General features: G+C 43.1%; 1 protein-coding gene across 2 annotated transcripts in view; it reads left to right on the forward strand.

Annotated features, from left to right (window-relative positions):
• Positions 1–22,913, forward strand: part of slc9a5 (solute carrier family 9 member A5) — a 34,153-nt gene that overhangs the window by 9,124 nt on the left and 2,116 nt on the right. Inside the window, exons 4-16 of one of the 2 annotated variants that reach the window (XM_027281224.1) lie at positions 260–338; positions 448–625; positions 881–1,101; positions 1,258–1,460; positions 2,213–2,302; positions 2,399–2,469; positions 2,916–3,042; positions 15,338–15,429; positions 20,041–20,167; positions 21,261–21,410; positions 21,593–21,662; positions 22,060–22,188; positions 22,316–22,894. In XM_027281224.1, the coding sequence (XP_027137025.1) occupies positions 260–338; positions 448–625; positions 881–1,101; positions 1,258–1,460; positions 2,213–2,302; positions 2,399–2,469; positions 2,916–3,042; positions 15,338–15,429; positions 20,041–20,167; positions 21,261–21,410; positions 21,593–21,662; positions 22,060–22,188; positions 22,316–22,893 (2,115 nt within the window). In that variant the 3' untranslated portion in view covers position 22,894. Of the gene's footprint in view, positions 1–259; positions 339–447; positions 626–880; positions 1,102–1,257; positions 1,461–2,212; positions 2,303–2,398; positions 2,470–2,915; positions 3,043–15,337; positions 15,430–20,040; positions 20,168–21,260; positions 21,411–21,592; positions 21,663–22,059; positions 22,189–22,315; positions 22,909–22,913 lie in introns of both variants that reach the window. The other variant, XM_027281223.1, reaches the window with a different exon arrangement.

Below are 22,913 nucleotides of genomic sequence, written 5' to 3' on the forward strand. Positions count from 1 at the left end.
TTCTGTCTGTTCTTCTGTCTGTTTTGTTTGTTCTTCTGTCTGTCTGTTCTTCTGTCTCTTCTTCTGTTCTGTTTGTTCTTCTGTCTGTTCTGTCTGTTTTGTCTCTTCTTCTGTTCTGTTTGTTCTTCTGTCTGTTTTGTCTGTTCTGTCTGTTCTGTCTGTTCTTCTGTTCTGTCTGTTTTTCTGTCTGTTCTGTCTGTTCTTCTGTTCTGTCTGTTTTTCTGTCTGTTCTTCTGTCTGTTATTCTGTCTGTTGTCAGGTTTTATATAAAGTCTACATTTCCTTTGTGGAAGTCGGAGCAGAGAACGTTCAGACCGCGGATTACTTCAAAGGAGTCGGTGAGTCCACATAAAGAATCAGAACCAGAACTTCTCATCGACTGCCGTCACTCACCTTCCTGCTCCTCCTGTTCCTCCCCCTTCTCCTCCTCCTCCTTCTCCTCTGCAGCCTCCTTCCTCATCGTCAGTATCGGGGGCACTCTAGTGGGTCTGGTGTTCGCTGTCATCCTCGGCTTCATCACTCGTTTCACCAAGAAGGTTCGGATCATCGAGCCGCTCTTCGTCTTCCTGCTGGTCTACCTGGCCTACCTGACCGCCGAGCTCTTCTCCTTGTCTGCCATTCTGTCGTAAGTCTCCCCCCGACCAGGACCAGAACCAGAGCCATGAGACAGACCACCAGGGCCTGTTAACATGCCCATCCAGGACCAGAACCACCAGTTGTGAGAGAACCGTTTGTTTCAGCATGTTGTCAGGTGGTAGGTGCAGTATTTTTGGTTGGTTGCTCAGAGGTTCCTGAGGTGTTTGGGGTTCTGGATTGGTCGGCTTGTCATGTATCTTTCATGGCTTGTGTTTGTCAGATCACAACGTCTCTCTCTCCTCAGGATGACCTTCTGTGGTATCGGCGCCAATAAATATGTGGAGGCCAACATTTCCCAGAAGTCTCGGACCACGGTGAAGTACACAATGAAGACTCTGGCGAGCATCGCAGAGACCATCATCTTCATTTTCCTCGGCATCTCAGCAGTAGACAAGTCCAAGTGGGCCTGGGACACCGGCCTGGTGTCCTGTACGCTCGTCTTCATCTTCGTCTTCAGAGCTGCGGGTCAGTCACTTTCTCTGTTTCCATAGCAACTGAATGATACATCTCCTGCATATCATCCGATCAGAGCAGAGAATCATTGATTCATCACGTACAAGCTCTGCGTCGTGCCCGCTCTCTGATTGGCTGTCCTGACTTTCAGTAACCTCTGTGCTCCAGGTGTGATTGGTCAGACCTGGGTTCTGAACCGTTTCCGCCTCGTCCCATTGGACAAGATCGACCAGGTGGTGATGTCATACGGCGGCCTGCGGGGGGCAGTGGCGTTCGCTCTGGTGGTGCTGCTGGATGGCGAGCAGGTCAAAGCCAAGGATTACTTTGTTGCCACGACGATCGTGGTCGTCTTCTTCACTGTCATGTTCCAGGTACGAACAGGAAGTGTTTGTTTGCGATAACAGGTCATGTGACCTCATTCTTCCTGGACATTTCACTGTTGCATGGTGGGAACTGAAGTCAGTGAGTGTGTGTTTAATGTGAGTGTGTAAACAGACAGTGAATCTGTGTGTGTGTGTCTGTCTGTGTGTGTGTGTTTCTTTGCATGATGCATTGTGACAGGAAGCTCACCCAGCTGTTTCCTGTCTCGTTATGGCGTCAGACTCAGTCTAAAGAGCTGAAACTGAGACGAGGTGAACCGGAGGACAGGTCCATGCAAATGCTTCAAATGTGAATGTACTGATATGATTCAGAGTGACATCACTTCCTGCTTATAGCGTTATCTCTCAGAAACCTCAAACAGACGCTGCAGAAGTTTCACAGTGATCTGAGTAACTGCTAATTCAGCTAACTCGGCACAGCCGTCTGGGTTTGGTCTGAGGTGGTGTTGTTGTTGTTGTTGTTGTTGTTGTTGTTGTTGTTGTTGTTGTTGTTGTTGTTGTTGTTGTTGTTGTTGTTGTTGATGTTGTTGTTGTTGTTGTTGATGATGACAGACGTTCAGACTCAGCTTATCCAAGACTGATGAGCCACGAAGTGTAAAGTTTGTCTGAAGCTGAACGACAAAATCAAAGTTTTACTGTTGGAGAACGATGACGACATCGTGAGGGTTTAACGAGGAATCAGCTCCTCAAAGTGTTTGTACTTCCTGTCGGTCTGTAATCGTGGTGTCTGTACTTCCTGTCAGGGTCTGACCATCAAACCACTCGTTAACTGGCTCAAAGTTCCTCGTTCAACGAGCAGGAAGCCGACGATCAACGAGGAAATCCATGAGAGGGTGAGTTCACTTTTTCTTCATCATCATCATCATCATCATCATCATCATCATCTTGATCTCGCCGTCATCACCTTCTTCTTCTTCACTTGTCTTCAGGCCTTCGATCACATCCTCACAGCGGTCGAGGACATCGCAGGTCTGCAGGGTTATCACCACTGGAGAGACAAGTGAGTCCATGATGACATCATGATGACATCATAATATGAATCAATAACTTTATTTTAATTATTATTCATTTTATAACAGCAGCTTTAAAAACAGTTTATAAACTGACGATTAAAAACATTTAAAATGTGTCAACATGAAGAAAGACTAAAATAATATGAATAAAACATAAAAATATAAATATTTAGACTTTATAGAACTGTATCTGTTGTTGTAATGACTGAAAATGAACAACAGGGGGAGCTCTTTCATCAGACTGACACAAAACACAGAGAGGAAGAAACAGACACACTAAAACATCCAAATATTATTATTGTTAACATAATTGTTGTTAATTTAATAATAGTTTTATTAAATGATGAATACAGTAATGAAGATCATCTGTCTGTCTGTTTACCTGTCTGCCTGTCTGTCTCTCTGTCTGTCTGCCTACCTGTCTGTCTCTTAGGTGGGAGCAGTTTGATAAGAATTACCTGAGTAAGCTTCTGTTAAGGAAGTCTGTGTACAGGAAGAGTGAGCTGTGGGAGGCCTATCAGAAGATCAACATCAGGGACGCCATCAGTGTCATCGACCAGGTGAGAAGGACGTTTGTTCAAAGGCAACAGGTAGGAGGTGTGGTCAGTCATCGCTGGCTGTCATAGTAACTTAAAGATGCCTGGTTACCTCAGGGGTCTCCTGAGGCAGCAGACAGCCCCCGAGGGGCTGCAGTGTGGGGAGAGTTTGGGAGGCCATGGAAGACTGTCGGTTAGCTTCAAGGAAGGTCTGACAAACTGATGTACAGGAAGGGAAGGAGAGTGGACTGCTGACCCAGACTGGGGTCAGACTGTCAGACTGTACACTGTCAGACTGTACACTGTCAGACTGTATACTGTCAGACTGTACATTGTCAGACTGTACACTATCAAACTGTACACTGTCAGACTGTACACTGTCAGGCTGTACACTGTCAGACTGTACACTGTCAGACTGTACACTATCAAACTGTATACTGTCAGACTGTTATACTGTCAGATGACACTGTCCTAACAGACCTAACCACACCACTTTTTTTACACCTTTTTTACACGCATTTTGTACATCTCCCTTAGTTAATCAGGACGCAGAACACAATGCCCGTGCATACTGTACAGTACGCTGTAAAAAAAAAAAAGCAAAATTACACTAAAAAAATCTGCGAAACAGCGAGTCCACGAAAAGTGAACCGCGTTATAGCGAGGGACGACTGTACTGTCAGACTGTACACTGTCAGACTGTACACTGTCAGACTGTATACTGTCAGACTGTACACTGTCAGACTGTACACTGTCAGATTGTATACTGTCAAACTGTACACTGTCAGATTGTATACTGTCAGACTGTATACTGTCAGACTGTAACACTGTCAGACTGTACATACTGGTCAGACTGTATCACTGTCAAACTGTACACTGTCAGATGTATACTGTCAAACTGTATAGTATCTGTCTGCACATTGTACTTCACGTCGTGTTCTGTAGCACGTCCATGTAGACTGATCTATAGACTCTACTGTAGTTAACTGTAGACCGTACACTGTCAGATTGTATACTGATAAACTGTATACTGTCAGACTGTATACTGTCAAACTGTATACTGTCAGACTGTACACTGTCAGATTGTATACTGATAAACTGTATACTGTCAGACTGTATACTGTCAAACTTTATACTGTCAGACTGTACACTGTCAGATTGTATACTGATAAACTGTATACTGTCAGACTGTATACTGTCAAACTGTATACTGTCAGACTGTACACTGTCAGATTGTATACTGTCAGACCGTACATTGTCAGATTGTATACTGTCAAACTGTATACTGTCAGACTGAACACTGTCAAACTTTATACTGTCAGACCGTACACTGTCAGATTGTATACTGTTAAACTGTATACTGTCAAACTTTATACTGTCAGACTGTACACTGTCAGATTGTATACTGTCAAACTGTATACTGTCAAACTGTATACTGTCAGACTGTACACTGTCAGATTGTATACTGTCAAACTGTATACTGTCAGACTGAACACTGTCAAACTTTATACTGTCAGACTGTACACTGCGATTGTATACTGTCAAACTGTATACTGTCAAACTGTATACTGTCAGACTATACTGTCAGATTGTATACTGTCAAACTGTATACTGTCAGACTGGACACTGTCAAACTTTATACTGTCAGACTGTACACTGTCAGATTGTATACTGTCAAACTGTATACTGTCAAACTGTATACTGTCAGACTATACTGTCAGATTGTATACTGTCAAACTGTATACTGTCAGACTGGACACTGTCAAACTTTATACTGTCAGACTGTACACTGTCAGATTGTATACTGTCAAACTGTATACTGTCAAACTGTATACTGTCAAACTGTATACTGTCAGACTATACTGTCAGATTGAACTGTCAACTGTATACTGTCAGACTGGACACTGTCAAACTTTATACTGTCAGACTGTACACTGTCAGATTGTATACTGTCAAACTGTATACTGTCAAACTGTATACTGTCAGACTGTACACTGTCAGATTGTATACTGTCAAACTGTACACTGTCAGACTGAACACTGTCAAACTTTATACTGTCAGACTGTACACTGTCAGGCTGTATACTGTCAGACTGTACACTGTCAGACTGTACACTGTCAGACTGGACACTGTCAGACTGTACATTTTCAGACTGTACACTGTCAGACTGTATACTGTCAGACTGTACATTGTCAGACGTCAACTATCAAACTGTACACTGTCAGACTGTACACTGTCAGGCTGTACACTGTCAGACTGTACACTGTCAGACTGTACACTATCAAACTGTATACTGTCAGACTGTATACTGTCAGACTGTACACTGTCCTAACAGACCTAACCACACACTTTTATACACCTTTTTACACGCATTTTGTACAGTACTCCCTTAGTTAATCAGGACGCAGAACACAATGCTCGTGCATACTGTACAGTACGCTGTAAAAAAAAAAAGCAAAATTACACTAAAAAAATCTGCGAAACAGCGAGTCCACGAAAAGTGAACCGCGTTATAGCGAGGGACGACTGTACTGTCAGACTGTACACTGTCAGACTGTATACTGTCAGACTGTACACTGTCAGACTGTACACTGTCAGACTGTATGCTGTCAGACTGTACGCTGTCAGACTGTATACTGTCAAACTGTATACTGTCAGACTGTACACTGTCAGATTGTATACTGTCAAACTGTACACTGTCAGATTGTATACTGTCAGACTGTATACTGTCAGACTGTACACTGTCAGACTGTACACTGTCAGACTGTATACTGTCAGACTGTACACTGTCAGACTGTATACTGTCAGACTGTATACTGTCAAACTGTATACTGTCAGACTGTACACTGTCAGATTGTATACTGTCAAACTGTACACTGTCAGATTGTATACTGCAACGTAACTGTCAGACTGTACACTGTCAGACTGTACACTGTCAACTGGAATATGTCAGACTGTACACTGTCAGACTGTACACTGTCAGACTGTATACTGTCAAACTGTAACTGTCAGACTGTACACTGTCAGATTGTATACTGTCAAACTGTACACGTCGATTTATACTGGTCAGACCGTACACTGTCAGATTGTATACTGTCAAACGTACACTGTCAGATGTAACTGTTAAACTGTATACTGTGCAGACTGTATACGGTCAAACTGTATACTGTCAGACTGTACACTGTTCAGATTGTATACTGTCAAACTGTATACGTCAGACTGATACTGTCAATTTATACTGTCAGACTGTACACTGTCAGATTGTAACTGATAAAATGTACTGTCAGACTGTAATACGGTCAAACTGTAACTGTCAGACTGTACACTGTCAGATTGTATACTGTCAGACCGTACACTGTCAGATTGTATACTGTCAAACTGTATACTGTCAGACTGAACACTGTCAAACTTTATACTGTCAGACCGTACACTGTCAGATTGTATACTGTTAAACTGTATACTGTCAAACTTTATACTGTCAGACTGTATAACTGTCAGAGTTGTATACGGTCAAACGGTATACTGTCAAACTGTAATGTCAGACTGTACACTGTCAGATTGTATACTGTCACACTGTACCACTGTCAGACTGAACACCTGTCAACTTTATACTGTCAGACTGTACACTGTCAGGCTGTATACTGTCAGACTGTACACTGTCAGACTGTACACTGTCAGACTGGACACTGTCAGACTGTACATTTTCAGACTGTACACTGTCAGACTGTATACTGTCAGACTGTACATTGTCAGACTGTACACTACAACAACTGTAACACTGTCAGACTGTACACTGTCAGGCTGTACACTGTCAGACTGTACACTGTCAGACTGTACACTATCAAACTGTATACTGTCAGACTGTATACTGTCAGACTGTACACTGTCCTAACAGACCTAACCACACACTTTTATACACCTTTTTACACGCATTTTGTACAGTACTCCCTTAGTTAATCAGGACGCAGAACACAATGCCCGTGCATACTGTACAGTACGCTGTAAAAAAAAAAAAAGCAAAATTACACTAAAAAAATCTGCGAAACAGCGAGTCCACGAAAAGTGAACCGCGTTATAGCGAGGGACGACTGTACTGTCAGACTGTACACTGTCAGACTGTACACTGTCAGACTGTATACTGTCAGACTGTACACTGTCAGACTGTATGCTGTCAGACTGTACACTGTCAGACTGTATACTGTCAAACTGTATACTGTCAGACTGTACACTGTCAGATTGTATACTGTCAGACTGTATACTGTCAGACTGTACACTGTCAGATTGTATACTGATAAACTGTATACTGTCAGACTGTATACTGTCAAACTGTATACTGTCAGACTGTACACTGTCAGATTGTATACTGTCAGACCGTACACTGTCAGATTGTATACTGTCAGACTGTATACTGTCAGACTGTACACTGTCAGACTTGTATGCTGTCAAGATGTACACTGTCACGAACTGTATACTGTCACACACTGTATACTGTCCAAACTGGTACACTGTCAGATTGTATACTGTCAGACTGTATACTGTCAGACTGTACACTGTCAGATTGTATACTGATAAACTGTTATACTGTCAGACTGGTATACTGTCAAACTGTATTACTGTATAGACGGTACACTGTCAGATTGTATAACTGTCCGACCGTACCGTCAGATTGTATACTGTCAAACTGTATACTGTCAGACTGAACACTGTCAAACTTTATACTGTCAGACCGTACACTGTCAGATTGTATACTGTTAAACCGTATACTGTCAAACTTTATACTGTCAGACTGTACACTGTCAGATTGTATACTGTCAAACTGTATACTGTCAGACTGTACACTGTCAGATTGTATACTGTCAAACTGTACACTGTCAGACTGAACACTGTCAAACTTTATACTGTCAGACTGTACACTGTCAGGCTGTATACTGTCAGACTGTACACTGTCAGACTGTACATTCGTCAGACGGAACTGCAGACTGTACACGTTTCAGACTGTACACTGTCAGACTGTATATGTCAGACTGTACATTGTCAGACGTACACTAACAAACTGTACACGTCGACTGTACCTGTCAGGCTGTACACTGGTCAGACTGTACACTGTCAGACTGGTACACTATCAAACTGTATACTGTCAGACTGTATAGCTGTCAGACTGTACACTGTCCTAACAGAACCTAACAACACCGTTAGACACCTTTTTACAGCGCATTTTGTACAGTACTCCCTTAGTTTAATCAGGACGCAGACACTGCCTGCAACTGTACACGGAAAAAAGCAATTACACTAAAATCTGCACGATCAAAAGTGACCGTTAAGCGAGGCGACGTAAGTCAACTGACTGTGCAGACTGTACATGTCAGACTGTTACTGTAAGACGTACACTGTTACTAACTCAGTCACATACTAAACGTACCAGACGCCTGTACATTGGTATCTGTACACTGACTGTCAGATTACTGTCAGACTTAACTGCAGACTGTAACTGCAGCTGTAAACTGTCAGACTGTAAATGTCAGACTGTACACTGTCGACTGTAGTACTGTCAGACTGTATACTGTCAAATGTAACTGTCAACTGTACTGTCGATTGTATACTGTCAAACTGTACACGGTCATTGTATACTGTCATGACTGTATACTGTCAGACTGTACACTGCATCGAGACTGTACACTGTCAGACTGTATACTGGCCGACTGTACACTGTCAGACTGTACACTGTCAGACTGTATACTGTCAAACTGTATGCAACTGTCCAGACTGTACAACGTCAGTGGGAGACTGCAACTGTACACTGTCAGATTGTATAATGTCAGAACCGTACAACTGTCAGATTGTTACTGTCAGACCGTACACTGTCAGAGTTTCTGTACTGTATCTGTACCTGTTACGGCAAACTGTAACGGCAGTGTACACTGTCAGACTGTATACGATACAACTGTAAACTGTCCAGACTGATACTGTCAACTTGTATACTGTCAGACTGTACACGTCAGATTGTATACTGATAAACGTCATAGTCAGAACTGTTACTGTCAACTGTATACTGTCAGCGACACTGTCAGATTGTATACTGTAAGACCTGTACACTGTCAGATGTACTGTCAAACTGTACTGACGCACACGTGTCAAACTTTATACGTCAGACCGTACACTGTCAGATCTACTGTGTATAAACTGTTATACTGCTAAACGTATATACTGTTCAGACTGTACACGTCCAGATTGTAACTGTCAAACTGTATACTATCGGCCAAACGTATACTGTCAGACTGTTACACTGTCAGATTTATACTGTCAACTGTATACTGTCAGACTGAACTTACTGTCATACTTTAGACTGTAAGTACTGTACACTGTCAGACTTTTATACTGTCAACTGTATACTGTCAGACGGTATACTGTCGACTATACGTCAGATGTATACTGTCAAACTGTTATAACTGTCAAGACTATACTGTCATGATTGTTATACTGTCAAACTGGTAATACTGTCAGTACTGGGGACAATGTCAACTTTATACTGTCAGACTGTAACTGTCAGATTGTATACTGTCAAACTGTATACTGTCAAACTGTATACTGTCAAACTTATACTGTCAGACTTACTGTCAGGGTATTTTACTGTCAGATGTAACTGTCAGACTGGAAACTGTTCAACTTTAACTGTCAGACTTACACTGTCAGATTGTATACTTCAAACGTAACGTCAAACTTTATACTGTCAGACTGTACACTGTCAGACTGTATACTGTCAAACTGTATACTGTCAAACTGTACACTGTCAGATTGTATACTGTCAGACCGTACACTGTCAGACTGTACACTGTCAAACTGTATACTGTCAGACTGAACACTGTCAAACTTTATACTGTCAGACTGTACACTGTCAGACTGTACACTGTCAGGCTGTACACTGTCAGACTGTATACTGTCAGACTGTGACACTGTCAGCTGTACACTGTCCGACTGTACACTGTCACTGTACACTGTCAGACTGTATACATGTCAGACTGGTACTGTCAGCACTGTATACTGTCAGACTGTACACTGTCCTAACAGACCTAACCACACACTTTTTTACACCTTTTTACACGCACTTTGTACAGTACTCCCTTAGTTAATCAGGACGCAGAACACAATGCCTGTGCATACTGTACAGTACGCTGTAAAAAAAAAAAGCAGCATTACACAAAAAAATCTGCCGAAACAGCGAGTCCACGAAAAGTGAAACCGTGTTATAGCGAGGGACGACTGTACTGTCAGACTGTACACTGTCAGACTGTTTATACTGTCAGACTCGTACACATGTCAGACTTGGATACACGACATGTCAGACTGTATAAAACTGTCAGACTGTACACTGTCAGACTGTACACTGTCAGACTGTATACTGTCAAACGTGTTCTGTCCAGACTGGACACGTCAGATGTTATGACTGTCAAACTGTACACTGTCAGCTGTATTGTCGATTGTACACTGTCAGACTGGACACTGTCAGATTGGAATACGTCAGACCGGACACTGTCCAGATTGTATACTGTCAAACGGTACACGGTCAGACGGGATACTGTCAAGATTGTAACTGGAAACAGACCGTACACTGTCAGATTGTATATTGTCAGACCGTACACTGTCAGACTGTACACTGTCAAACTGTACACTGTCAAACTGTATACTGTCAGACTGTACACTGTCAGACTGTACACTGTCAAACTGTATACTGTCAGACTGTACACTGTCAGACTATACACTGTCAGACTGTATACTGTCAGACTGTACACTGTCAGACTGTACACTGTCAGACTGAACACTGTCAAACTTTATACTGTAAGACTGTACACTGTCAGACTGTACACTGTCAAACTGTATACTGTCAGACTGTACACTGTCAGGCTGTACACTGTCAAACTGTATACTGTCAGACTGTAGACTGTCAGACTGTACACTGTCAAACAGTATACTGTCAGATTGTATACTGTCAAACTGTACACTGTCAGACTGTACACTGTCAGATTGTATACTGTCAAACTGTATACTGTCAGACTGTATACTGTCAAACTTTATACTGTCAGACTGTACACTGTCAGATTGTATACTGTCAAACTGTATACTGTCAGACTGTATACTGTCAGATTGTATACTGTCAAACTGTATACTGTCAGACTGAACACTGTCAAACTGTACACTGTCACGTAATACGTCCAGACTGTAACACTGTCAGACTGTACAATAACACTGTCAAACTGTATACTGTGCACACGTGTGTCCGCGAGTGTGGGGGAAAAAAAAAGGGAGGAGGAGGGCAAGCAGAGTGTGGGTGCCACTGTCAACTGTAAACGGTCCAGACGGTAACACTGTCAGACGGTTACATCTGTCCAACGGAAACACTGTCAACGTATACTGTAAGACTTACAACTGTCAGACTGTACACTGTTCAACTGTATACTGTCAGACTGTATACGTCAGACTGTCAACTGTCAGACTATACTACTGTCAACTGAATCACTGTAAGACTGTTATTAAGAACATGTCCACACGGATACTGTACACTGTACCTGATTGTATACTCAACTATAGCAGAACTGACGTTCAACTTATCTGTCAGACTGTGCACACGTCAGCAACCTTATATGTATAATTGGCCAGACAGTACTGTAACTGTCAGACTGAACACTGTCAAACTTTATACTGTCAGACTGTATACTGTCAAATGCTGTATACTGTCAGACTGTAGCACTGTCAGATGTATGACCTGTCAGTACCGTACACTGTCAGACTGTACCACTGTCGATTGTATACTGTCTCAGACCATACACTGTCCAGACTGTACTCTGTCCAAACTGTATACTGTCAGACATGTACATCTGTCAGGCTGTACACTGTCAGACTGGAACACTGTTAGACTGTACACTGTCAGGCTTGTACACTGTCAGACTGTACAATGTATCAGACTGTAAACTGTCCAGGCTGTTAAACTGTCAGACGGTACACTGTCGAGACTGTAGACTGTGAAGTACTGATACACTGTTCCCTAAAGACTAACCACCACACTGTTACACCTTTTAACATGCCAGTTGTACAGTACTTTCCTACCCTTAGTTAATCAGACGCAGAAAACAATGCCCGTGCATACTGGAACAGTACGCGTGTAAAAAAAAACATGCAAATTAACTAAAAAAAGCTGCGAAACACGAGTCCAAGTCACGAAAATGAACCGCGTATAGCGGGGGACGACTGTACGGTCAGACGGTACACTGTCAGACTGTACACTGTCAGACTGTATCTGTCAGACTGTACACTGTCAGACGGTACACGTCAGACTGTATACTGTCAAACTGTATACTGCAGACTGTACACTGTCAGATTGTATACTGTCAGATTGTATATGTACAGACCGTACACTGCAGATTGTATACTGTCAGACCGGACACTGTCAGTTGTATAACTGTCAGACCGTACACTGTCAGATGTATACTGTCAGATTTATACTGTCAGATCGTACACTGCAGATGTGTAGTAACCTGTCAGACCGTACACTGTCAGATTGTAGACTGTCAAACGTACACTGTCAGAACTGTATACTGTCAGATTGTAATACTGGTCAGACCGTAACACTGTCAGACTGTATACTGTCAGACCGTAACACTGTCAGGCTGTACACTGTCCAGACTGTATACTGTCAGACTGTACACTGTCAGACTGACACGTCAGACTGTACACTGTCAGCTGTATACTGGTCCAGACTGTACAACTGTCAGACTGTTACTGCAGCACTCTAATACTGCCAGAACTGACTCTGTCAGACGGTTAATACTGTCAGACTGTCCACTGTCAGACTGTACACTGCCAGACTCTACACTGTCCTGTTATACTGGTCAAACTGTACACTGTCAGACTGTCCACTGTCAGACTGTCACAACTGTCAGGCTGTTGACTGTACACTGTCAGACGGTATACTGTCTGACGGTATACTGTTTAGACTGTATAAGTCAGACTGTACACTGTCATACTGTACACTGTCAGACTGTACACTCGTCAATCTGTATACGGTCAGACGTACACGTCAGACTGTACACTGTCAGACTGTATACTGTCACTGTACACTGTCATACTGTACACTGTCAACTGTACCACTGTCAGACTGTACACTGTCAATGTACACTGTCCAGACGGTACATGCAGACGGTAAACTGTCAGACTGTACACTGCCAGGTAAACTGTCCAGACTGTAAACTGTCAGACTGTATACTGTCAGACTATACACTGCCAGACTGTACACGTCAGACTGTCCAACTGTCAGACTGGTACACTGCCAGACTCTACACTGTCAAACCTGTATACTGTCAAAACTGTACACTGCAACTGTCCACTGTCAGACTGTACACTGTCAGGCTGTTAGACTGTAACAGGTCAACTGTACTGTCTGAACTGGGTTTTTAAAAAAACACTGTCAACTGTATAACTGTCAGACTGTACTACTGTCATACTGGTAACACTGTCAGACATGGTACACGGTCCCATCTGTAGATACTGTCAGACTGTCACTGTCATCTGTACACTGTCAGACTGTAACCTGTCAGAACTGTACACTGTCAGACTGATACTGTCCAGACTGTACACTGTCATACGTGACACTGGTCAGACGGTACACTGTCAGACTGTACTGTCAGACTCTATACTGCCAGACTCGCTGTAAACTGTAAGACGAAACTGTCAGACTGTATACGTCAGACTGTACACCGCCAGACTGTACACTGTCAGACGGTCGCACTGTCAGACTGACACTGCCAGACTCTACACTGAGTCAACTGTAACTGTCAAACTGTACACTGGCAGACTGGCCACTGTCAGACTGTACACTGTCAGGCTGTCAAACTGTACACTGTCAGGCTGTCAGTCTGTACACTATCAAACTGTACACTGCCAGACTATAAACTCAGACTGTACAGTGCCCGACTGGCAGACTGTACACTGTCAGACTGTATACTGTCTGACTGTACACTGTCAGACTGTACACTGTCAGACTGTAATACTGTCAGATGTACACTGTCAATACTGTACTGTCAGACTGTACACTGTCAGACTGTATACTGTCAGACTCTATACTGCCAGATGTAACGTCCAGACTGTAAACTGTCAGACTGTATACTGTCAGACTGTACACGGCCAGACTGTAACACTGTCAGACTGTCACATGTCAGACTGACACTGCAGACTCACACTGTCAAACTGTATACTGTCAAACTGTACACTGTCAGACTGTCCACTGTCAGACTGTACACTGTCAGGCTGTCAGACTGTACACTGTCAGGCTGTCAGTCTGTACACTGTCAGACTGTATACTCAGACTGTCCACTGTCAGACTGTACACTGTCAGGCTGTCAGACTGTAATACTATCAAACCGTACACTGCCAGACTATAAACTCAGACTGTATACTGTCTGACTGTACACTGTCAGACTGTACACTGTCAGACTGTATACTGTCAGACTGTACACTGTCATACTGTACACTGTCAGACCGTACACTGTCAGACTGTACACTGTCAGACTCTATACTGTCAGACTCTATACTGCCAGACTGTAAACTGTCAGACTGTAAACTGTCAGACTGTATACTGTCAGACTGTACACTGCCAGACTGTACACTGTCAGACTGTACAGTGCCCGACTGGCAGACTGTACACTGTCAGACTGTATACTCAGACTGTACACTGTGAGACTGTATACTGTCAGACTGTATACTCAGACTGTACAATGCCAGACTGTCAGACTGTACACTGTCAGACTGTATCCTCAGACTCTATACTCAGACCCATTTTTTAGAAAGGGGGACCGGAGGATGTGCTTGAATGATCACATTGCTCAGCCTCCCTGGGTGCTGGAAAGATTCAGAGAAAAACAAAAAAATGAGATACAATCGATCAAAATGAGCTTCCTCTGTAGGATGTTTGGGCTCAGCCTTGGAGATCGGGTGAGGAGCTCGCAGTAGAACAACTTCATGTTGAAAGGAACCAGCTGAGGTGATTCAGGATCTGATCAGGATCCTTCTGGACTCCTTGCTTTGGATGAGACCCCAGGGCAGAATCATAACTCACTGGAGGACTACATAGCTCATCCAGCCTGGATGATTGCAGGTAGTAGGACATCTAGAGCGTCCTGCTAAACCTGCTGCCACCATGACTCAATCTGGATAAAAACTTCCTCTGGGAGGGCATGGAAGAAGGCCTGGGAACACCTCAGGTTCCCTCAGGAGGAGTTCTGGAGAGGAGCAGTAAACCTCTGAGCTGTGTGTGGGCTTTGTGTGTTTGTAGGGTGGGAACGTCCTGACCTCAGCCAGACTCTCTCTGCCCTCCATGGCCAGCAGAGCTTCGTTCCCTGAGGTCACCAACGTCACCAACTACCTGTGAGTCTACTACCTGTCTACCTGTCTCTTCACATGTTGTTTCTGTCTCTTCACATGTTGTTTCTGTCTCTTCACATGTTTCTGTCTCTTCACATGTTCTGCCTCACGGTTTCGTCTCACGTGTTGTTTTCTGTCTCTTCACGTGGTGTGCTTCTGTTTTCACTGTTGTTTTCTGTTTCTTCACATGTTGTTTCTGTTCTCACATGTTTGCCTCTTCACATGTTGTTTCGTTTTCTCTCACAGTGGTTTCTGTCTCTTCAAGGTTGTTGCTGTCTCTTCACATTTGTTCTGTCCTCTTCACGTGTTGTTTCTGTCTCTTCACATGTTTCTGTCTCTTCACATGTTGTTTTTCTGTCTTCACATGTTTCTGTCTCTTCACATGTTGTTTCTGTCTCTTCACATGTTGTTTCTGTCTCTTCACGTGTTGTTTCTGTCTCTTCACGTGTTGTTTCTGTCTCTTCACGTGTTGTTTCTGTCTCTTCACGTGTTGTTTCTGTCTCTTCACATGTTGTTTCTGTTTCTTCACGGGTGTTTTCTGTATTCGTCACATGTTTGTTTTTTGTCTCTTCAGTGTTGTTTCTGTTTCTTCACATGTGTTTCTGTCTCTTCACATGTTGTTTTTGTCTCTTCACATGTTTCTGCTCTACATGTTGTTTTGTGTCCTCTCATGTTTCTGTCTCTTCACATTTGTTTTTCTCTCACATGTTTCTGTCTCTTCACATGTTGTTTCGGTTCTTCACTGTGGTTTCTGTCTCTTCAAATGTTGCTTTTGTTTTCTCTTCACGTGTTGTTTCTGTCTCTTCACGTGTTGTTTCTGTCTCTTCACGGTGTTTTCGTCTCTTCACATGTTGTTCTGTTTTTCACGTGTTGTTTCTGTCTCTTCACGTGTGGTTTCTGTCTCTTACGTGTGTTTCTTGTTTCTTCACGTGTGTGTTTCTGTCTCTTCACGTGTTGTTCTGTCTCTTTTCACATGTTGTTTCTGTTTCTCACGTGTTGTTTCTGTCCTCTTCACGTGTTGTTTCTGCCTTCAAGGTTGTTTCTGTCTCTTCACACTGTTGTTTCTGTCTCTTCACATGTTGTTTCTGTTTCTTCACATGTGGTTTCTGTCTCTTATACATGTTGTTTTTGTCTCTCACGTGTTTGTTTCTGTCTCTTCACGTGTTGTTTTGTCTCTTCACGTTGTTGTTTCTGTCTCTTCACATGTTGTTTCTGTTCTTCACGTGTTGTTTTCTGTCTCTTACGTGTTGTTTTCTGTTCTCTTCACGTGTTGTTTCTGTTTCTTCACGTGGTTGTCTCGGTTCTTCACGTGTTGTTTTCTGTTCTTCACATTTGCTTTCTGTTTTCTTCACGGTGTTTTTTCTGTCTCATTCCACGTGGGTTTCTGTCCTCACCGTGTTGTTTCTGTCTCTTCAAATCTGTTGTGTTACTTATACACTTATTTGTTTCTTTCTTCACATGTTGTTTATGGTCTCTTACATGTTGTTTCTTGTCTCTTCACATGTTGTTCTTTCCTCTCTTCACATGGTGTTTTGTTTTCTTCACCAATGTTGGTTTCATGTTTTCCAATGTTGTTTTTTGTCTCTTCAACATGTTTTTTTTCTGTTTCTCTTTCTTCACATGTTTTTTCGTCTCTTCACTTCCTCACATGTTGTTTTGTCTCTTAATGTTGTTTCTGTCTCTTCACGATGTTGTTTCTGTCTCTTCACATTGTTTGTTTTCATGTGTTAATCTGCTTCACGTGCTGTTATCTGTCTCTTCAATGTTTTTCTGTCTCTCCAACGGTGGGTTTGTTTCTGTCTGTTTCACATGTTTCTTCTTCTTCACATGTGTTTCTGTCTCTTCACATGTTGTTTCTGGTCTCCTCACGTTTGTGTTTCATGTCTCTTCACGTGTATAGTTTCTGTGCCTTCAGGGTGTCTGTCTCTTCACGTTTATGTTTTATTGTTATCAAAATGTTGTTTATGTTTCTTCATGTTGTTTATGTCTCTTCCACTGTGTTTTTGTCTCTTACGTGTTGTTTCTGTCTTCACATGTTGTTTTATGCTCTTACACATGTTGTTTTTGTCTCTTTCACATTTTTCTGCTCTCTTCACTGTTGTTTTTGTCTCTCACATGTTTATTCACTTCCCAATGTTGTTTTTCTCTTTCAATGTTTCTGTCTCTTCACCAATCGTGTTATGTTTCTTCAACATGTTGTTTCGTTCTATTAACATGTGGTTTTGTATATTCAAGTGTGTTTCATGTCTCTTAACGTGTTGTTGTCTTAGGTCTATTCAAGTGTTGTTTATGTCTATTAAATGTTGTTTTCTGTCCGTCTTTACGTGTGTTTATGTTTCTTCAATGTTGTTGTTTCTGTTATTAAAGGTTGTTATGTCTCTTCAAGTTTTTTGTTGTTTATGTCTATTAAAGTGTCTTTGTTTTATGTATTGTTTCTGTACTCTCACCTGTTGTTTCTTGTCTATTCAATGTTTTTTCTGTTTCTTCACGTGTTGTTTCTGTCTTCTTCACGTTGTTGTTTATGTCTCTTCACGTGTGTTGTTTCTCGTTTATTCACGTGTTGTTTCGTCTCTTCACCGTTTGTTTCTGTCTTATTCACATGTGGTTTATGTTTCTTTAAGTGTTGCTTCTGTCTCTCACGTGTGTTCAGTTCTTCACGTGTTGTTTCTTTCGCTTCCACATGTTGTGCTGTTCTCTAACTGTTGTTTACTGTTTATTCCATTTTGTTTCTGTCTCTGCACATGTTGTTTTTGTTCTTAACTTGTTGTTATGTCTATAAATGTTGTTTTGTCTCTTCACATGTTTCGTCTCTTACACATGTTCGTTTGTTCTTCACAATGTTTTCGTCATATCTCAAATGTTGTTTTTCGTACTCTTCACATGCTTTCGGTCCTCTCACATTTGTTTTCTGTTGCTTCACATGTTGTTTTGTCTCCTTCACCGTGTTTTCTGTCTCTTCACGTGTTTGTTGTTTCTGCTCTTCACGTGTGTTTCTGTTTCTTTTCACGTGTGGTTTCTGTCTCTTCACGTGGTTTGTTTCGTCTCTTCACCTGTTTTCTGTTTCTTCACGTGTTTGTTTCTGTCTCTTCACGTGTTGTTTCTGTTCTTCACATGTTGTTTTTTGTCTCTTCACATGTTTTGTCTTTCACATGTTGTTGCTGTCTCTTAACGTGTTGTTTCTGTCATCTTCACATGTGTTGTGTTCTCTTCCCCCATGTTTCTGTCTCTTTCACTATGTGTTTGCTCTCACATGTTGTTGTCTCTTACAATGTTTCTGTTATTAACAGTTGTTTTGTATCTTCAAATGTTTTGTTCTTAAAGTGTTGTTCGTCTCGTCACATGTTCTGTCTCTCACATGTTGTTTTTTGGTCCTTCTTCACATGTTTCTGTACTCTTCACATGTGTTTTGTCCTTCACCATGTTGCTTCGTCTCTCTCCAGTGTGGTTTTCTGTCTCTTAACTGTTGTTTTTGTCTCTTAACGTCTTGTTTATGTATTCTTCACGTCTTGTTTCGTCCCTTCCAGTGTGGTTTTTGTATCTTCCGTGTTGTTTCGTTTCTCTTACATGTTTTGATCTTCACATGTTGTTTTTGTTCTTTTAAGTGGTTGTCTTGTATCTTCACGTGTGTTTCTGTCTCATTCACGTGTCTTGTTTTTTGCCTCCTTATCGTGTGTTTTGCTATTTTAGTGTTGTTTTTGTTCTTAAGTGTTTTGTTTCTGTATTTCAATATGTTTGTTTCTGTCTCTTCACGTGTGTTTTAGCTCTCTTCCAGTGTTGTTGCTCGTATCTTCTCACCTGTTGTTTCGGTTCTCTTAACTTGTTTTGTTCGGATCTTCACGTGTTTGTTTCTGTCCCCTCCTTCGCCCGCCCTCAGTGTTGTTTTCGTCCTCTCCACGTGTTGTTCGTCTCTTCACATGGTTGTTTCTGGCTCTTCACATGTTGTTTCTGTCTCTCTTCAACCATGTTGCTTTATTGTCTATTCAAATGTATGTTTTTGTATATTAAAAGTTTCTCTTATCTTCACGTGTGTTAGTATATTAAATGTTGTTTTTGTCTCTTCAAATGTTTTCTGTCTATTCACATGTTGTCTTCGGTATCTTAAAATCGTTGTTTATGTCTCTTAAAAATGTATGTTTGTTTTCGTTCATATTAAAATGTTTAGGTCTCTTACATATTGTTGTTTATGGTATCTCTAAAGTGTTGTTTAGGTTTATCTTCACGTGTGTTTTTGCATATTAAGTGTTGTTTTTTGTCTCTTCACGTGTGTTTCTGTCTACTTCAACTGTTTGTTTAGGTATATTAAAATTTTGTTAGGTCTATCTTCAAAATTGTTTCTGTCTCTTCACATGTTTGTTTCTTCACATTGTTGTTTCTGATATTCAATGTTGTTTCTGTCTCTTCACATGTTGTTCTGTTCTCTTCACATGTGTTTCTGTCTCTTCACTGTTCGCTTTTTGTCTTCTTCAATTGTCTGTTTTGTCTCTTCTAAGGTTTGTTGTTGTCTCTTCACGTTATTTCTGTCCATTATGATACGCCTGCCATAAGTCACATGACAGGAAGCAGCACCTACATGTCTTCCTCATCATGCTAACTGTGTGCTGTTGGGTGTTCTAGGCGTGAGAACGGCAGCGGCGTGTGTCTGGACCTCCAGGTGATTGATAACGTCCCCGGAGCCAAAGTGGAGGAGGACACCGAGACACACCACGTCCTTGCAGAGAACCTGTACAAACCCCGGAGACGGGTAATACATGGGCACAAGCTGTAGCAGGTTCTAGTGGGTTTCTGTGGGCCTGGAGAAGGTTCCAGGCAGGGCCGGCTCTTGGCATAGGCGATATAGGCGTTCGCCTAGAGCGCCATCTGCTTGAGGGGCGCTGCCAGTCACCCTTGGCCTCGAGGGGAAAAACAAATAATAATTGTAGAGGTTTGAAATGCTTCAGCTAGCGATGGCTTACTCTGTCGTCTTTTTCTAGCAGAAGTTACATTCCACAGGCAGTGTCTGCAGCTTGCAAAAATCCACTTCAGAAACTTTTTTTGTAATAAAGAAAAAATATAAATTAACTTCCACCGCTCTCTAACACTGACTGCAAGACACAGAGTCCCAGATGCACATGTGCGGTCTTAAAGGGGAAGTACGCCTTTTTATCAACCTGTACCAAGTCACTTAAAAACATGAATTCTAATACTCTTCAATGTTTTTAACCATTACATGAACTTCTAAATGAAATTATGCATCATTAAACTCTGTATATTTATATATTGTTAAATTCTGTACCCTTTCCACAAATTTCAATCATGTTAACTGTATTTATCACCATGAACTGATCTTTGGCCTCTACAATAATAATAATAATACATGAATTAAAGTTCTCTTGTATTCTAACATATAGAACAGATGTGAAGCCTCAGAGCTGCTTTGATTATTAACAGGATGTAGTGATGACAGGAAGCTGCGAGCTCGCCATCATAACGATAAGACGCTCACTTTAAACAATATTAATAACAATAACAATTAATAATAATGATGATGAGAACGTACTGAAGTTCTGTAGATGGCTGATTATTTGAAAGAGCAAAGAGAGAAGAACATGTTTCACTATCACAAATGGAGAATATGAAAAATATTCATTTTGCTTCAATCCATAATCTGACCGTGTGTGTGTGCGTGTGTGTGCGTGCGCGTGTGCGCGTGTGTGTGTGTGTGTGCGTTGGTTTGTGTGTGTGGCGTGTGTGTGTGTGGTGTGGTGTGCGTGTGGTGTGTGTGTGTGCGTGTGTGTGTGCGCATGTGTGTATGTGCGTGTGTGCGTGTATGTGTGTGTGTGTGTGTGTGTGTCCAGTATCAGTCTCATTACAGCCGTCACTTCATGCCTCTGGGGGAGAAGGAGCGTCAGGACCGGGAGGTGTTTCAGAGGAACATGAAGAGCCGGATGGAGACGTTCAAGTCCACCCGACACAAACGGCACAAGAAGGAGAGGAGCCTGAAGAAGGTGAGACGCCTTCATCATCATCAGTCTCTGTGCTCCGGTCCACGGGTCGTCTCCTGGTTTTGGAAATGTCTTTGTGTCTCCACTCGTTTATCTGTAACGAGCAGATCCGTGTTTCTCTGATTGGATGATGGCTGCTTCCTGTTATGACCAAACCGACTGTTTATTTGTCGTCTCTCAAACAGCGCCGAGGATCGGACGCCAAGGAGGACGGAGGAGACAAACCCAGGCGCAACGTCAGCTGGCAGGACAAAAGTAAGGAGGGAGGAGAGGAGGGAAGGAGGAGAGGAGGGAAGGAAGGAGGAGAAGGAGAGGAGGAGAGGGGGAGAGGAAGGAGGGAGGAGAGGAGGGAGGAGAAGGAGAGGAGGAGAGGAAGGAGAGGAGGGAAGGAGGGAGGAGAGGAGGGAGGAGAGGAGGGAAGGAGAGGAGGAGAGGAAGGAGAGGAGAGGAGGGAGGGACTTCATTTTTACTCCAATCAGATTTGTTCACCTTGAAAATGAGTGATCTGATTGGACGAGAGTTGTCATGAGTGCTGATACAGAGAACAGAGACTTTAACTCCATGAATCACTGCAGCTGTTCTAATATTGTTGTTAACGTTATGTTAATGTTACGTTAACGTTACATTAACGTTAGATGTTACATGTGTGCAGACCCCGTGGTCGTCCCCGTGGAGTCGGAGGAGGACAGAGGAGAACATTCAGACGCTGAGAAGGAGGAAGACGTCGGGATCACCTTCGTCGCTCGAAAGGCCGAGACGCCGAAACAACGGCCAAAGTCAGGTGAGATCACACAATCTGTGACATCATCATGACGTAACAGCTATGGGCGGAGCCAGCTCAGAAACACTACTGCACATACTCAGAGGGCAGAAAGACAGTGTGTCTCTGTCTCACTGTCTGTCTTCAGTCCCAGCAGGCTGTCCCAGTCCATCAGCTGACCCCCCGTCCCCCCCCAGTGAAGACAGCCACCTCCCGTGGAAAGGCGGCGTTGGCTCTCCTCCGCCCTGCGTGTCGGTGGAGGCCACAAAGATCATCCCCGTGGACCTCCAGCAGGCCTGGAACCAGAGCATCTCCTCCCTGGAGAGCATTTCCTCGCCTCCCGCCCCCGCCGAGCCGGTCCACCCCCGCGTGAGCGCCCTCTCCAGGCTGGGAGGACCCCGCCCGGCCTCCTACACCCCGCCAGGCAGCATGGCGAGCAGCACCTCCTCTATCGGCGCTCAGGCATCGCAGTGCTCCTTCCATTACCCCGAGAAGAAGAAAGAGGAAGAGGAGGAAGAGGAGGAGGGCGTGGGGGTGTTGCAGGAGATGCAGCCACTCATGTCGTCTCTGAAGCCCCCAGGTGCCGTGCCGCCGCCCCCGCCACCACTCAGCTCCGCCCCCGGCTCCGGGAGGAGGAGGAACCCCTGCGTGTACCTGAGGAATCTGGTGACTGTGCCGCCGCCGGGCAATTCTGAGTCACACAGCCGAGGCCCCACCCAGCTCTAACCACGCCCCCGAAAGGGCGG

The sequence above is a fragment of the Larimichthys crocea genome, chromosome VIII (genome assembly GCF_000972845.2).
Source record: "Larimichthys crocea isolate SSNF chromosome VIII, L_crocea_2.0, whole genome shotgun sequence".
Classification (NCBI taxonomy): domain Eukaryota; kingdom Metazoa; phylum Chordata; class Actinopteri; family Sciaenidae; genus Larimichthys; species Larimichthys crocea.